Source organism: Crassostrea angulata, chromosome 7 (genome assembly GCF_025612915.1).
Source record: "Crassostrea angulata isolate pt1a10 chromosome 7, ASM2561291v2, whole genome shotgun sequence".
NCBI lineage: Eukaryota > Metazoa > Mollusca > Bivalvia > Ostreida > Ostreidae > Magallana > Magallana angulata.
The window spans coordinates 44,188,327-44,206,647 of NC_069117.1; the positions used below are offsets into that span (position 1 = coordinate 44,188,327).

General features: G+C 33.4%; 1 protein-coding gene across 1 annotated transcript; it reads right to left on the reverse strand.

Moving 5' to 3' along the window:
• Window positions 1-10,334: 10,334 nt before the first annotated feature.
• Window positions 10,335-17,193, reverse strand: LOC128157010 (germ cell-less protein-like 1). Its single transcript, XM_052819359.1, has 14 exons — window positions 16,930-17,193; window positions 16,513-16,636; window positions 15,871-15,967; window positions 15,283-15,380; window positions 15,020-15,066; window positions 14,645-14,776; window positions 14,357-14,441; window positions 13,932-14,010; window positions 13,665-13,805; window positions 13,470-13,539; window positions 13,279-13,357; window positions 12,833-12,978; window positions 12,607-12,694; window positions 10,335-11,021 (listed from the first exon to the last, which is right to left on the reverse strand). The coding sequence occupies exons 1-14, from the start codon at window positions 17,136-17,138 to the stop codon at window positions 10,509-10,511; spliced, it is 1,908 nt and encodes a 635-aa protein (XP_052675319.1). The 5' UTR covers window positions 17,139-17,193; the 3' UTR covers window positions 10,335-10,508.
• Window positions 17,194-18,321: the final 1,128 nt, after the last annotated feature.

Genomic DNA, 18,321 nt, shown 5'->3' on the forward strand with positions numbered 1-18,321 from the left:
AGAAGAAAAAGAAGATGAAGAATATATACATGTATTAAGAACCGTACAAAAACAATAAGTCTCCAAACTTCATTCAGGAGACTTAATGATTAATAAAGATTAAATAGAGATAGGATCATCAAACATCAATAATTTAAAGATAATTGACAATTTCTGATTCTAAGGGGGTCAGGATGACCCCTTAGGGTCATGACTTACATGCCATAATGATCTGATGCGCCTGCATGACCTAAGGAGGAATAATATCTTTGGATTAAGGTGGGGATCTCAATCGTTTTTATGATATTTGATAATTTCAGGAAGAGCACTTGGGATCATGACCTACATACCATCTTAAATGCCTTGAACAAAGAAACAATAATATAATATGTACATGATATATGATTCAATTTAAGAACCAAGATATAGATCAATCATCTGTTTTGTAATACTTCCTATGTATATATACATGTACATGTATTAGTTTGTGTTTTGTTCTATACTATTCATGTTCATGACTGTAGTATGGCTTAGTCTTATTTTAAATTACATTAAAAAATTGTCAAATATATGACTTGGAACCCCCACTCCCAAACAAACTCAAATATAAACTGTTTTCTCTCTCTCACCCCCCCCCCCTTCCTTGTCGAATAATCTATCAAAATCAAAATATAATTTGGGTGTCTAAAAACTTTTATAAACTGGTAAAAAATGTTATTCTTAAAAAAATTACATTACACCTTGCATAATTGACAAATGATCTATTGAGATACGATCAGAGGTCATATTTCTACCTTGGGATCAATAAGTAGTATTCATTGACAAGTTAAAATTAATTAATAACAATAAATGATTCAAATTATAAATGTTTATACTCCACATTCATCCCCCCCCCCCAATCTAACCTGCTTATAAAGATTCAGTCTTCTTAATACATTCTTACATGTGTACAGTAGCAAATTTTAAATCATTTCTTGATTGCTTTTTCTCTCGTGATTCACATTAACATTTTGGAAATTGCTTAATTCAATTTTTAAGATTTATAAACAAAATGTTATATGCATCACTGCCATGTGTATTCACCTATTTGGGGCAATTGTAAAGTCTCCTAAACAAAGCAGTGACATCATTAGGCTAGGAATTACCCACATGGATCAAGCACTACTGTATAACATATGAATAAGATAAAATACATTATTATTTCTATAGTTCTAAAATGTCAGGGTGTCTCCAAGGGGGCATAATCTTACAATACAATTTTGCGCGCAATGACACAAAGAGCAAAAATAAATTAAACGGTTTCGGGATGAGGATCTCAGATCTCAGAAGTTAACAAAATATACAGTGTATCATATCATTTCCTATTTCATAAAGGGGGGGGGGGGGGTTAAAGACAACACCTGGGGGTCATTAATGTACTTTACACCAGTTGATGCATCATAATGACTTTAGAAGATATTTTGTATTTTCCTGTTTCGTGGGGTCAGAACAGTCCCATAAGGTCATGACCTACATTGTATTTGATGCATTATAATACATTAAGAAAGAAATACTCCTTCCTTCCTATTATTACTCATATAAAAAATATAAGTGTCTACACTTACTTACATATGAAATACACAAATTTAATAAGAAATTGTTTATACAGGGTCAATATGGGGTCAACTCAACAGTGCATGCAGTCTGACAAATGAAAAAAATAACTTTTGCAACTTAAATGACAGAAACTTTACAAATGCGATAGGATAGGTAACGATGATAAGCTTATTTAAATATTAAAAGATGATGATACAGTATGCTGTCAAAGGGAGATTACATTTAGAAAGTGAAAGTAGAACATATATACATGTGTATGTATGCTGGCAGGTATCCCATGCTGGCATCTTATTATATTGTGCTACTGCTACTACATGTATTATGCTTACCTAAATTGGTCAACATCATAATGATAATCCAATTAAAACACAATAATGAATTCCTTTAGCTGATCTTAACTACCGTAATCCTTTTCTGCATACGGAAAACACAGACATGTATGTATGGGTGTTGCTAAAACGCGGAACGGAAAACGGAACGGAATGGAAAATATCATCACGTTTATCCCTTAAAAAGGGTATAGACTGGCCAGAAACGATTTACTTTGTATCTTTTATTTATATCTAATGAATGATTATCAACATGTTGCTATCTTATTAATATTCATATGAATGTCTATCAATTATAGCATTGTATTCATTCGGCTTTAGTTGAGTACGAAACGGAAAAATCAAATGTATACGAATTGTGAAACATTAACATAATTAAACGAGCAAATTAGCTATAACTTTTTACTTATTTCTCTTATATGGTATTGCTGGCATATTAGCGTAACGTACGCAGTTAGTGAAAGCGTTTTATGCGTGTTTTGAGTATTTTTATATTATTTTCAAATATGATGTACATGTATATACTTACATCAAAATTGAATTTTCGGTGTTCTAGACGATCTTTTATCATACAGACGATACAGTATCATTGAGATGGAAGAAAAAAACTGTAGGACTGACGACATTAAAAAATTAAAATACAGTATAAACATTAAAATACCCGGTAATTTGTGAAACTAGTAATTTGTGAAACTAGTATTTTTAGCAATGCAATTTTGTTTACGTTTGCATTACAAAGCATGCAGTTGTTTATTCCAGCAGCTATATACATATGATCCGAATAGAGAGCTCTAGACGTTGCCTGGTTTGATTTTCCGATTATATATTGGGACTATAGTCTGTCGATCCCAAAATATTCATGCAGCACATTTGGACGATTTATAATGGAAAATGTTGACATCTTTTCTCCATTTGGAAGTCACTCAGAAGACCTTGCACAATTTTTCAACACCATCATCCGGGTCTGTTAAAATGCAAAACCCCGTAGACTTCTTTATTTTTAGCCGTGTATTTATACCAGCTGATAAGCTAGAGAGGACGTTTTAAAGAAAGAATAATGAGAATGTTTAATGCTTCTAAAAGAGAATCGCTTGAACCGAGGTATATATAAATATACAGCAAAAAGTGAATCGAGGATATTTTGGGACATAATATAGTGGTCAATGCATGTACTGTTAATTTTGAGGAAATAAATATTCTTGAATGAATAATCTAATATTGCTAATCTTTCAAAAAAAATTAAAAAGGTACATAAAGTATATCGTTTTAGCATACTTAACAAATCTATGAGGTAAATAACATTAGATAAGATTTTCCGTTTTCCTTCCGTTCCGTTTTCCGTTCCGCGTTTTAGCAACACCCATGTATGTATACACGTGAACCCATCTAATCGAAGAGCTGGGTAAAACTAGTACCCGCTAATGAGACATGCAAACCTGTGTTGTGTACGTAACTTCAGACAAAGATCAGTCATTTGTAACATGCATGTATTTTTATGACCTATTCTTCAAATCCACTTGCACTATTTTATTAGGTAAATAACAGCTTTAAGGTGGTGCAGGACACCTGCATATTGTGATGTACATGTATACTTCCTATTGAGATAAACAATAAAGTATGTTGACTATTGATTAAATATTTACCCCCCAAATAATGTTACTTATTAACATTGAAGCGCAATGGGTTAGAGCGTTTACATGTCTGTAAGAGCATTGGGGTCCAAGGTGTATTTTTGGTAATTTACGAATTTTCATGGGGAGGGGGGGTCTGGACCCCTCACTCCCACCCCTTCTCTAAATCTGTGCACACGATGATGTTCATGTAGGCACACAGAAGCAAATCTAAAACCGGCAACCGCCACGGGGAGGGGGCATAATTTAATTTTTAATTTTGTTTGTAATAATTATATAGACCATTATACTTCCTATGACATAAAATGTTAAGATTATTGATTAACTGAAAATTCACTGCAAACAGTTCTACCCCAAATTGCACATAAATTGCTGCTCATTTCACGATGTGTATTATCATATGGACAGGGATCTCATCCTTCAGTTATGAAAATTATAATTTTTAAATGTATTACCGGAGTTTGCATGTAGCCTTCATTTTTAATTAAACTGGTATAAAACAGTGTTATTTAGGGGCAAACACATGGTGCGGGTATTACTGTCTAATGACAGCATCTAGTTTGGTTATGTTTCGCGCATCGTCGGAAACACACAATTGTTTACGCTTCGTTTTACTCTCTATCATCCGGTATTGAAGAGAGGAATCGGGCGTATTAAATCAACCGCGTGTGTCCGACAATGGATTTGAACGCGGTGAACTTTCGTAGACTATTGCTTTTAGAGTTTATAATCCCTTTGTTTTTAGATGTATCTCACTTGTCAGATGTTATACTTACTATTATAGAATTGTTTTCTAATGGAAAAATAATACTATAATGTCCGTAGGAAAATAATATTCGTATATTTATGATTTTTCCTAACAGCTTAATGAATCACTATGGGAATTCAAATTCTCATATGATCTTAAAACGAGAGGCATATAGGCCTTGACTGTCAACTAAGTACCATAGCCCTTGGATTGACCTGTCAGAGTCTCATGTTTGCATTTTAAGCTTCACTTTAAAGTCATATCCCTAATCTGAAACTCATCTGACTACTACCCTCGCCTTTTATTATTCAATGTTTGAAAAACATTTACTAGTATTCAAACACGGGCGGGCCAAGAGTCGTTGGAGGAATGTCGAATTATCTATACGCTAGCTCAGGGGTTAAACAATATAAACTTTTGTTAAAAAGCGACATATAGGCCTTAAATTAATGGTCAACCTTTTATAATATTCAGTTTCATTTTTAACGCACACAACATACATACAGTTCTTTTCTACAAGCATACAATGCATAGGAAATTAAAGTAGATTTTCTAAAACAGAACACATATTTGATTTAAAATGACCCAAATGACAATTTACCATGTGGTTTTTAAAATGATGTTATAAATGTAAAACTGTTACGCACGACAAACAACATATGTATAGGTTACCCTAGTGACTCAAGTAGCCTACAAAAATACATGGTCATAATATAATACAGCCATATTACTCACACCCCTCCCCCTATTCAAATAAAACCATCAATCCCTGACCAATGGGTCGATAATTTCACAATTGAAGAACAATTGCATTATGGACAGCATAATAATTTATTTAGTTTATATCCCGTGACTGTAATTTATCTATTTTCTTGTTAGGATTAGGGACATTTTTATTTACCATTAGGTTGAGCATAAACTGGGGGATATTTTAGAAATCATGATTGCTTGTATTAGTTTCTATTAAAAAAACCAAACAACACCAACATTAACCAGTTCGTTCTTGCAACATTTTTTCCCTGTCTGGATATTCCAAATGCTTTGCCGAGTTGAAAATAATTTTTTTTAACAAAAATACCATTTTAAAGAAGAATTAATATTTGAATCAAATGTTTTACATACAAGTTAGCTGAAATGTTATCAAATTAGGAATATGATGAAATAAACTCGAGACACAAGAGCTGTTTTCGTTTTGTTATGCAACTTTAAACTTTTAATTAAGAGGAAAGAGATTATTTTAAGTTATTTAATATTGGCCATAACTCCGTTTGATGGTCACCGCTATGGTCACTGTTCAGTCCATCACTAATGCGAGAAAAAATTGGCACGTGATAGTGTGAATGCAATGCTGTGAAATTAACCTTAAATATCAATATCCCTTCAAGACTTGACCACAGTACTAGTTTATATTTACATATGAATATATTATATTTACATATGTTGGAGGCCTCCGTTGTCGCTAGGCCGAAAAAAAAAATGAATAAAATTTCGTTTTGTTTAAGGCACTTTTCAACAATATAGCAAATTAAAAATCAGAAGTAGTGGGTTTCCAAGCAGATTTACTTGTGGAACTATATGTAAATGGTTTACTTATTAAAAGGTTGATTATATAATATGTTTTACGGTGCGACCGTTGGGGCGAGCGCAGCATGTGATCAAATAATGAATTATGATAAATCAATAAAAATAAAAGTATCAACGTAACAGAATTTGAATGCAAAATAAAATATAAACATGCCTTTTTTTCTAGTAAATTTTCATTATTCAGAATTTATAAGATTGTTTATTTATTTAAATATAATTTATCTCAGATACAATGTTGTTGAATAATAAAGATTTTAACATAATATTTATTGCAGTTTATTTCCTCTTTTCTTGTAGCAGACATTTTCTTAAACTTAGTACATATAAAAAATTGACTTATCATAGAGTCCCCCCCCCCCGTTTAAAAAAAATGTAATTTACGTATAAAAAAAATTGCTGATCATATAAGAAAAACGGTTTTGGACCCCCCCCCCGGGGAGGATGTAATAAGCAGTTAAAGAGCTAAATGCATACTACGCACTCACCATTCCTTACCCGGATTAGAATTTCCCTGATTTTGAGAATTTCTTTTTCATTTTGCTTGTAAATATTTTTTGAATGATGCTGCCGCGCCCCCTTTTAAAAAAACGTTCCTGGAAATTACTGTAAATATATAGTGAATAAAATAAATGTGAGCATTCATCCAAATGAGAGCAAGTTACAACTGTTTTATTTCCTATTTAAAAAAAAATGTCCCCATTCGTTAGCTTTGCAAGATTTTGAGAAGATTTTGGTATTTAGATTTACAATAACTACTTAGAGTAATTTCCCCTTATTGTGACGTCAAAGTTCACGTCGGTCAAGTGTCGTCTGTCTCTTTGAAAAAAACCCTGAAAAAAAAACCTAAGTGAAATATACTGTTTTGTTTACTTAAAAAGCATGATATTCTTGAAATTACACAATTTATCTGTTTCTCAAAAGTTTAACTTTGATTCTCGCGAGAAGGAATCAAGTCTAGTGAGATCGTCCGACATTGATAAATTGCATTGTGGGTCGAAATTTACTGACTCCGAAAAATTCTGTGGGATCAATGTGCAAGAAATCCATTGTGACGTCACTCGAAGGAACGACAACTCTGTTAGTCTTACGTAATGGAATTATTTTATTTACAATGCATTATGTACATAGTCTTTTATCTTGTTCTCGTGAGAGTGTGAAATGGGAAACCATATTTATAGGGAATTACTGGGACGATTAAAACAAGGCATTACTGGTCCGATTTACTGACGCCAAAAAAATCCGTTGAATGAATGTGCAACTAGTCCGAATTTTCTATTCACACACGCCTTGCCGGCTGCGCTCGCTATTACCACATGTATATGAGTTCTTTGTTCTTTTAAATTTCTCTCACGCCATTGTAAAATAAAGGTCTTGTTTACACAAAAAGTAATTTTTCGAAAGCCATCAATAGAGATAAATTAGTTGCAATGGAAAAAAAATACTTAGCTAACATTAGCACATTTTCACTCGAATAAAAATCGAACAAATCCAAAAAACAAACATCAAGATTGCTTCAGCCGTAAGTAATAGAGAAGCTTGCTAATGATCACTCCTGACAGTGCTAATTTGTAATTCATCTTCGCCAGTCTTGAGGGGTTTCGATGATAGCCTTGATGGTAAGAGGGATTTCCTGTAGAATCTCGAAATACCTGATCATCTGTCCGGCATCTGCTAATTTCCTTAATTCGGCGTCACAAGCTTAAGAGAATGTTTTAAAAAGAAGAAAATCTTTGGTCTCCCCAAAATGAATTTATATTTTCAATTACGATGCCTAATATGCGTACTGGTTAAAAAATGCATTGTATATACATAATTATACGTACATGTAACATTAAACTGTCATCTGAGTTGATACATGTAGTTTTATTGACATGTAAATAGCTTTAGTCTTTATGAACGCTTTATGTAATTAAAGAAATCAACATATTGTATACTGACTTTTTGAAAGGTATTCAATTTCATCACTTTCAATCAATAGCTATCATTTTATTTTCACGTTAAATACTGAAATCTAATTGGTTTAAACGCATTTAATAATCCGTTCTATTACCCTCAGCGTTAGCAACACTCTAAGCAACGGGTAACACAACGAATTGTTGCATGCGCGTAAATTATGCGCGTACGGTTCGCCGTAGAATTCAACGCCATTTATATACAAAAGTAGGAAAATTTCTCTAAAATTAAGACATTCAGTATGATAGAGTAAATAGTGCCTGTTTGGAAGGGTAACAGTTGAAATTGACACCCGTCGAAAACCACTGTCCACTTCCGCTTCGCATCGGTCGACAGTGATTTTCTCGGGGTGTCAATTTCAACAGTTACCCTCCCAAAACAGGCACTACTTATATAGTGTAACCCGGTGCCCAGTGTGTTGCTAACGCTGAGTGTAATAGAACAGATTGTTAACTGTGTCTAAACCAATCAGATTTCAGTATTTAAAATGAAAATGTAATAAGATAAATATTTTTTGTTCTTTTTTAATGGTTACCTTCAAAATACTCTCCTTAAACAGACATACATACATGTAATTTTAACCGATTTATCAAAGCTTTGAATGCATTCACATAATGTTTTTTGGGGGAATGGTATTCATGTAATGATAAATGGCAGATCTCAAAGCATTCCTTGAAGGATATCTTCTTCCTGACAAGTGCTTTTTATAATTAATTTGGGAAAAAGAAAAAAAGTCACAGGGAGACAAGTCGGGTGAAGGATGGGACAAATCCCGAACCTTTTCTTTTCTCTAAAATGATCTCACAATTTATGATTTATGTGTTGGGCATTGCCATGAAGAAGTCGAATGTTGCGAATTCCACTTTGGTTTCTGCCTTTCGTTATGTTTCTTAACTTTCTTCAGCACATAATTTTTGTATACATGTCCGGTAATTGATCGACCTTTTGGAATAGCAACTTAAACTACAGGACGTTCACTATTAAAGAAAATTGCGTATGATACTTTCTTTGTACTTCAGCATCCTTTCACTATAACAGGGCGTTTTGCCTTTTGAGTCAACCACATCTTGCTTTCAATTTTCCTCGGAGGTTCAAAATAATGTGTCTGTTTTATCACCTGTAAAAATTTCCGATAAACGTCGTCCATTAAAATTTTGTAGATTTTAAGAAGTTTGACACGCATTCCAACCCGCAATTGTTTTTAAAGCGCTAAGCATAGCTCAGAGCTTTATTAACGTTAGACTTCTACTTCCGGTGCATCAAATACATCATATAAACTGGTTAGGGAAGCAGTTTCAGGGGTTAACGCACATAGTTGCAAGAGCTATTGTAAATCTAATCAAATCTATTCTTTCGAACTATGCTTGCACAAAGAAGATTTTCTTTAGAACCAAGCGAGGTTAGCGCTTTTCAGCACTATCAGTACTTTGATTGTTTTCTGTTAATAGATGAGGTATCCATCTTGCACTAACTTTTCGAAGGCCAATGTGTTTCTTAAAAACTGTAAATACTGTCCCCGATGAAATGCCTACTAAATATGCCATTTGCTTAATGGTTAATCGACCATCATTAGTAATGATATCGGTTATTTTTGCAAGTATTGCATCCGTTGAAGCCGAACGAGGTGCTCCAGGATTGTGCTTATCCTTAAGGTCTGTTTGGCCATTTTTGAATTTGCTAACTTACCTGTAAACTTGTCTTAAGGTGGAATAACACACCTGGAAAAAGTCACTCAAATTAACAGGAATTTTTTTTGATAATGAAAGATACAATGATAAATAAACTGTTCAGATGTCAAATAAGCGAAAAATTTAAAATAATTATTCCAGTAAGTAACAAAAAAAGCCCCTGCGGGATTCGAACTTGGGATGTCCGACACTTTATCCACTCGGCTAGGGAGAAAGTTACATGTTTCAGTCCATAAAATCCTTCTAATAAAACGAAATGCCGTTTCGATCAGCGGTCAGTCATTTTGTAATGATGTGTTATTCCACCTTAATATCATTCACTTGTTTCCATACACATCACACAATTATTTGAAAATTTCTTTTGAGTCTTTACCTAATATGACACATGCTTTTATGCATATGGCCTCTATATTCAGTCATATTGGGTGATGACTTATCAGTCATATTTTCATACGGTGTCTCGAGTAGGGTAATAAATCAGCTTCTTAAAGAAGTATTCGATAATGAAAAGTGGTCAGATACATGGCAATAAATAGAATATGAACCGAATCATGCGTGAAGGAAAATTCTTAAGTCAATTGAACCGAACCCTGTATTTCGTGGAATCTGATTAAAACATTATTTACTGAACGCCCCACGTACGAAGAGAAATTCAGAAATACTTTCTTTAATTACTGTTTTAAATAATTAATTTCAATTAATCAGAGCTGACCCGTTTATGAATACACATACGCAAACACCACAGACGCACATACTTTAAGGAATTCATATATTTATTTCATTTCATTTTCAAATTTGAATAATGTTTATACGGTCATAACGATGTACTTATTACAAAAAAATGCGTTTTTTTCTGCATAGTAAAAGTACACGTAATGGCAAATGGTTTCCCCCCTTTAAACACTGTCTGTGTAAAAAAAAAATGCACAAATCTTTATAACACCATATAGTCATGAACGTGTAAACCTGGCTTTTGTAAAAATAGATCTATAGGTAATAACTAGAGGATTTCCTCATCATCCGGGTACTTAAGAACACGTTTGGAAGAAGTGACAGACGGAGGGGTTGATGAGGAACCGTTTAGCACTTCACTCTGGTCTTTATCAATGCTATTTTTGCAAGTTTGGGTAGAAGTATTAGGCGACAAAAGTTCAACAGAGGCTGAATTGCTACCGGAAGTCTGAACAACGGTGAGCTTTTTCTTGGAGTCGCCGGCGGCAGCATCCCGGACGACTGTTCCAGTGGTGCAGCGTTTGACCGTAGCGCTGGATAGAGACACGTCCTGCACCAAAGATTTGGCGGCTTTTTCAGCGGGGCACTCTGTCTGGGACTCGGCATTGCACGTGATCACTGGGCGTGTCTGTGACGCAGTATGACGTAATATCCTGGACTGAGCCACGGAGCATATATCGATGTGGTCCGGCTGTGAGGTGGGCTGACCGGTCAATAAGATGTTCATGCTGAGGTATAGCGGGAAAGTAAATGCCTTGTTCACAGTCATGACCAGCGTTTCCTGAAATTACAAAATCCCCGAGTTTAATGGCTTGTTCCAATAAATCAGTTTCATTATTTATTCAGAAGCCTTATCAAGCCAACGTTAATGTCTTTTGGGAAATTTGAAAGGAATCACACGTCGATTCTATTTAATTCTCGTCGATGACAAATGAATAATAACATTTTCACACGATTTCATTGACCTCAGATTACCTCCGGAAAGAAATTTCTTTTTGAGCAAAAAGGTCGGGGTCTGTACTATAGTAAATACATGAGTATTACAGTGACTAAAATTAAATACCCATAAAATGAGCTCCTATTCAAAGTTTTATAAATACTAGTAAAACAAAGATTATTCATATAAACAAATTCTAAACTTTCGTTTTGTAAATAAATTCTGCAAAGTGCAACATTTTTAGTTATGTAATAAAAAGTATATTTCCAAGTGTTTTAATGGGTTTTTTAAGTTCTATTTTCAATTGTTCTCTGTCTTTGTAATTGTTATTATATGAGAAAGAATGAAACAGAATAAAGACATCTTTCGACAAGTTGGTTAATACTAGACACAGCATTATTAATATGGAGGAATGACCGTTTAAAGAATTTATAATTTGGTTAACATTTTATATCTAATTGGATTCCTCCCCCTCTCCCCTAGTTCAATTATTTCCATCAAATGGTAGAAAAGAAATCCTGAAAGGTAAAATCTCTTTCTGGTCCATACCCAATACCTTAAGGATGTATGATGGTAAACTATGGAACGCCATAGCTGCCTTATCTACATATAAAATAGCCACATAAGGCAGCTATGGCGTTCCATAGTAAACAAATAAACCATCGGATCTGCCTTACACTTTGACATACATGTATAATATGTTTGGCCATAAACTATTATTAGTCCCCTACTGGTTTTCACCGGAGGGGACTATAGTTTTTTTAGTAAAGAAAAAATCCAAAAACTTCAGCTCAAAAATTTCAGTAATTAACTATATACACTGTATTTATACAAAGCTCTTCATCAGCCTTAAAGGAGGTAAATACAGCCTAAAAATGGCTATGACCACTGGGTCCTTGTAATTATTGTTTTGAAAATACATGTTCAAACCAGTCAATGCAAAGCATTACTAAATTTAAAAAAAAAAGAAGAAATATTTTTAATCATTCAAACTAGGCTAGCTGCCCACATATATGTACTAATTTCAAAAATTTAGAGACATTCTTATTCTTCATAGATAATTATTATAGTTGTGTTTAATTCTGAGCTCTTTGTGGCCTGTAGCTGGAAATTTTTGTCAGAGATGCATGATTGAGCTAAAAAAAAACCATGATGCTTGACTAAAGTTGGTCGACAAGAAACAATAATATCAGTGACCTTCAATGTTGATTCATTATTGGTATTTTTATTCTGTTTTATGGTTTAATTAATTTTGATTTGATAGGTGACTGGAGGTAATGAAATTAAACTGAGTTTAGAATTTCCAGACAATCATCAATTGTTCAGTTGTTTACTTGGATAATGTATCTCATTCCACAGCCTCAGTTCTATGATTATATATTCAGAGATGATGCAACATTGAAACAGAGATATGCTGTATAGGTGTTACCTCATCTTTCTGCAGAGAGATCTTCTGGATTTCACTGCTCTTTCTCTCTGTTACTTTACCATCCTTGTCAACCGAAGCAATTGTCAGCCTGAAAAAAATTAAACACTTCATCTCTCATACTCTTAATTAGTAACAGCCATGACGCAATCACAGGGGCTTGAGGACGGGTCTGACTTTTTGAATTGATATGGACACTTCCCTTGCTGATGATTTAATATATCTTTACCTGTAGGCGAGGTTTTTGAGTTTGTCCAGGCTGGCTGAGTGAGGATTCGGTTGACTGACCGTGTTGCGTTTGATGAAGATGAGGTTGTTGACATACGTTAGCAGGATATCTACTCCATAGTTATAACCCACCCACCGCCAGCAGTACTAAAAATAACAAGTGAAGACGGGAGTTAGGTCAACTTTCTCAAAACATGGTATTTTTAAACATTTTTACACTTATTCAATTATTAAAATCTCTAAATGAATAATTTTTTCAAGTAAATAAGTCTCTAGAACTGCAATAAAGTAATGTATCTAAGTATATTGTAACTTTGAGCCAATATTGCTTTCAAAAAATATTGTAGATATCCTGAGTACATTTAATTGCAATATATGAACACATAACAAAATTCAATAGACAGTATTTTAAACTTATTTCACTAATAATAAATGAACCACATGTACCTCTCCCTCACACTTGAGTAGTCTTCCACATCGTAGGGAGGTTTTATTGAAATAATTTTCATCTGGAATTTCCTCTGGGCTGTTGAATGTAACAATAATAAAAAGTGTAAACTACAAACATTGTTTAAGCATTAAGTTATTTTAAATTTTAATGATAACCAATGCTCTGAAAGGAAATGAATATCTGTTACCCCTTGTCTTTGGACTGTTCCAATTTCAACATTTTCCTCCACATTCCATGGAAAAGCGGTTTGATCCAATCTAAAAGGAACATCAGGGATATAATATGGAAATATTTTAATCAGAATTTTAATATTGATCTGAATCTTTTAAAAGCTTTTCTTTGTCAAATTTCTTGTTCTGTGGAATCCATGCTCCCTACTGACCCAGATTGACAATCCTATCCTGTTCAAGAATGAGTAGAGAGTCCAGGTCTATGACGATGTGCTGCCATCTTATGTGGCTAAAGGCCGGCAAGTATGTCTGTCCCGTTGTTGTCTCTAGAAAACAGTCGGGTTCTTCTGTTCCTACAAATGAAACAGAGCTCTGCTAGACTATCTAATTCAATGTAATACAAATATTTGTGTTAATTTATATATATAACATGTGTTTCCAGTTGTCAACCATGTTTATTGTTTTTCCAGCACACTTACTTTTAAAGTAATCATCAATACTTGACAACATTGATTTGTAATCACCACACCAAGTTGTATTCTCTTTCAGAAAAATCCACTGCAATAAAGAAATGATGTTTAGTTATCGTGTTTTTAATCCATATATCTATTTTGGTATCAATTTATGATATAATGTGAATGAAAAACTTCTTTCTCTTTTGAACAATGATGAAGTACTGTATACAGGATTATTTTCGATCCTTTATTTTCGCCCTTCTATTTTGAAATGTCTTGAATTCATCCAAACAAAGTTTGTAAATAAAGATAATTTGAGATGTAGAATTTGGCCAATCTTAAATTTGCCCAATGACAAACAGGGTGAAAGGGGCAAAAATAAAACAGGGGCAAAAATTTCTCTGTATACAGTAATAAAATAACATGATACTTTGTACTTATGGACTTACCCGTTTGAGAACTGAGTATATATCCATTTCAACTTGCATAACAAACAGTTTAGGATCTCCAATCAGGTTCATCATCATATCAACACTACATACAAGGAAGAGAACATTTTGATGTGACCAGTAACTCTTTCTTGAAATTCAATGTTTATCATAGGAAATTGGCATCCTTGGTTGTTTTTTATATGGCACCAACATCCACAAATTTATATCATTTTGACACATTGTTTACATTCAAACTGAAACTAGTGATTTTCTTTAAAGGTATTCCCCTTATAAACTTGAAATCACCTTAGCTGTTTAAAGAGGTCAAGGTCAGATGAGGTCAGGATATTGGTCAGCAGCCAGTTATAGCACTCTTCCTTTAGGTTCTCCACATCATATCTACAGCAGGCTTCATAGTAACTGCACACAGTATCACCACTGTAAATGGACACCAAGCAATTCTAACTTTCAGTTAAAATGTCAGGTAATGAATGATTATTATCTTAATTTAACCAAAAAAAGAGGAAAATGTACAAAAACAAATATGCATGAATTTTTGCCCAAATGAAACAGGCTTTTTCTTTTAAAGTAGCAGCAGAAAGAACAAATGAAATAGAAAATCTTACACATGGAATGTTACAGCACATAAGTGAGTGTTTCTGTATAGAGACAAACTCTCACCTGATTGTGTTGCTCATCAAGGTCAAACACTGCTGTTTTAGGCCATCCTGAAACATACACAGATTGAGGCAAATTGAGTTTGCTGATGTGAAACTATTAAGTCCATGAAGATTTCAAGTTTATTGTTTACCAGGATGTAGATTTACTCATTCTCATATATTTTATTGCAACAGTTTGCAAATTTATAAAGAAAATATGTTAATTTCCAAGCACAAAATATAGAGTAGCAACACAAAATAGCATTATAACAGGAAGAGACTGACCAGCTGTAGGAGAAATGCTGCAGCCAGGACCCCTATCACCTCCACAGGCTTGATGAACACATAATCTCTGTACAGGGAGCCAAAGGCTGTTTTAAGAGCTACAAATATACAAGTTTCATTTGCAATACATTGAAATCTTTTTATAATATGTAATGTACTGAAGGCATGATAATCTTTAGTAAGGACCATGGCTGTTATTAATGCTACAAATTAACCAAATTTCAAAGTTTCTAACTTACAATCTCTAATAAAAATCCTTACGCCTGTATCCTTTTGCCTTATCTTAATCATCTCTGCTTAGAGCTAGAATTTCTATTTTCCAATGTGTGGTTTGATGTTCAAAATCAAAACTTTATTCAAATACAATTTTCTTTTATTTTTTTTAATTCAATTTGTTCCCATAGATTGAAAAAAAACCCAGACTTGAAACAACATTTATTATAAATATAAGGTATATGTTGTTCAGAACTACAGTACCGGTAACTTCAGTTCTCGTAACATGTTGTGCAATATATCCTCAAAAATACCATACATGGATGTACCGCCATATGAACCACATGACCTTTATGTCTTGTTCTGATGTGTTACCTAAGTTGTCAATAGCTGGGTCTGGAATCTGTAAGTCAATCTCGGAAAGCAGAGACTCTCGCCAGGAACCATTAAACATACAGGCAAAGTAGGGAGACTGAAAAATCAATGAAAAATGTACATACTGTACATGTATCATTTTAGAAACACCAAAGCTATAGAGTACCTAAATTATAAAAACCAAAATCTAGAATTATCATTTATGGAGTTTAACTCAATAACTAATATACTATTATGGACTGTACAGTAGCTTTCCCTAATGTTCTCTCAAGATTAGTTAAGTACATATAAAACTATATTGTCCTTTATCACAGCCTTATGCACAATTCTTAACTTTTCAAGCTGTAATTAACTCTACATACAGTGTATCAATTTTGTAATGTATGGTATGATACATTTCATCAGTGGTTATTTTTATAATATGTTTAATCGTACAATTGATGAAAATATCTGTATATTATAAATATAAGTAAAAAGGAATCATTCTTTGAATATTATGAGATGATTAAGTAAGCTCAGCTAGGGTACAGCCTTTCGGGCATCATTGGATTTGATTACCTACGATTGTATTTGATCACCCCATAATACGCAAATAATCTTATTCCTTAAATAATTTTGTACATGCAGGATTTTATACCTTACCTGAGACAAGTAAATTTTGTGCAGATTCCATTCTTGTCCAAGTGCATATATTTTGATATCACTATTTTCACCATCAAGAAATAATGTTTGATAAATGTATTTGGATGTTGATTTCAGACGTTTTCTGCAAAATAAATACACATAACAAACTAGCTTATAGGTTTAATAATACATAAACTTGTAAACGTTGGTCACATGTACTATGTAGCAGCATAGGCATAAATAACATTGTTACATGTATAAATTATTTATGTCTCAGTTATTATTAAATGTTATTTATGACATATGTCTCTGGTAGCACAAGCTGCAAAAGTGATTTTACAGCCAAATGTCCCCCGTGTGTCGTATGCGCCTTCTATAACAATATCATTCGATTTTTTAAACACAAAACGCGTGTCTTTATATTCACAATCTAACCTTTTTGGTGTGTGTATATCTGACAGCGGGGCTAAGCCAACTTCAAATTTACTTCCAGTTCCAGGGCTTTCGCCTGCTTGAGAACTCGCCTCCTCCTTATCAGAACTCTGTGCACTGTCCGTATCATTTTCAAGTTTCCTTTTAGTACCCCTTTTATCAGATGCACTACAAAAATGCTTCGAAAATTTGCTACTAAATTTGTTACCCATTAAAAATTGAATACACACTCAGAATACGCTGTAAACATTGAACGTGAAATTGTCAACATCCGGTTAAGAACGACAACTCTTGTAATAACCCCCCCCCCCCAAAATATCATTTCGTAAAGGGGGGGGCGGGGGGGTGGGGTGGTTATTAATCAAACTGAAAAAATAAATCTTGTGTATATATTATACTGCACGAAATAATTCACCACCTTTAAAATGTTGTGTCAGGTAGAAACATTGAATTGTCATGTTGTTGTATAGAGTTAATATACATGTAAGTTATATTTTTCACCTATTTATTTTATTTATTTGCACCCACTATTATAGCGGTCTGTAGCTCCAGGTCGGAAAAAAATTCGGATGGACGACCTGGTGGCAGTATAGGACGTCAGAATTGACGCTATTTTTATGATTTATTCAAAATCAGTCAAGATATATACTTATCTTTTTGAATAGAAAACATAGAGCGACACGTAATTAAACAAGGTACATATTTTTGTCGAAGATTCATATTTGTCATTTATTGGTCTTGGAGATATGCACATTTCTGATGAAAATAAATTGAGCATGCTCAATGTTTTTTGAAAGGAAAAACTGTCTAAAAACAAGCTGTTTAAGCTAAAAATGAGAAAATGACGAAAAAAGGTCTTAATCATGATGCCATATAGGCCTACTTTAAAACATATATAAACACTTGGATCAAAATAAAAATCATGTAAAAAAAACTTCACATGTATAGGCCTATTTGAAAACAAATTAAAATGATGTTCATTAATTATAGGGGGGCATTTAATAAACCCTTGTGATGCACGGTACTATATAATTAGTATATAGTCCTTTTTCTGTTTACATGAACGAAATAATATGAACTTGTTAAAAGAAGGATTATGTCGTGCAACCTTGATTTTTAAAAATATCGTATTATGATGCAAAAATCGTCTCAACGTCAACATTGCCAGCTTCCTCCAGGGTCAGCATACATGTACATGTTACATGTACACTGGACCAGTTTTTACGCCTACGGATGATTGCTTTGTTTTGTTTTTCTTTAAATCTAAAGAATATCATTGAAAACATTGTATTTTTTTAATTACATGATCACCTCCTTATATATGCAGTTATTTATTTTTTTTTTTAGTCGAGTGAATTTTTAAAAAGACTCCCCATAATAAGTTTGATGATTTAT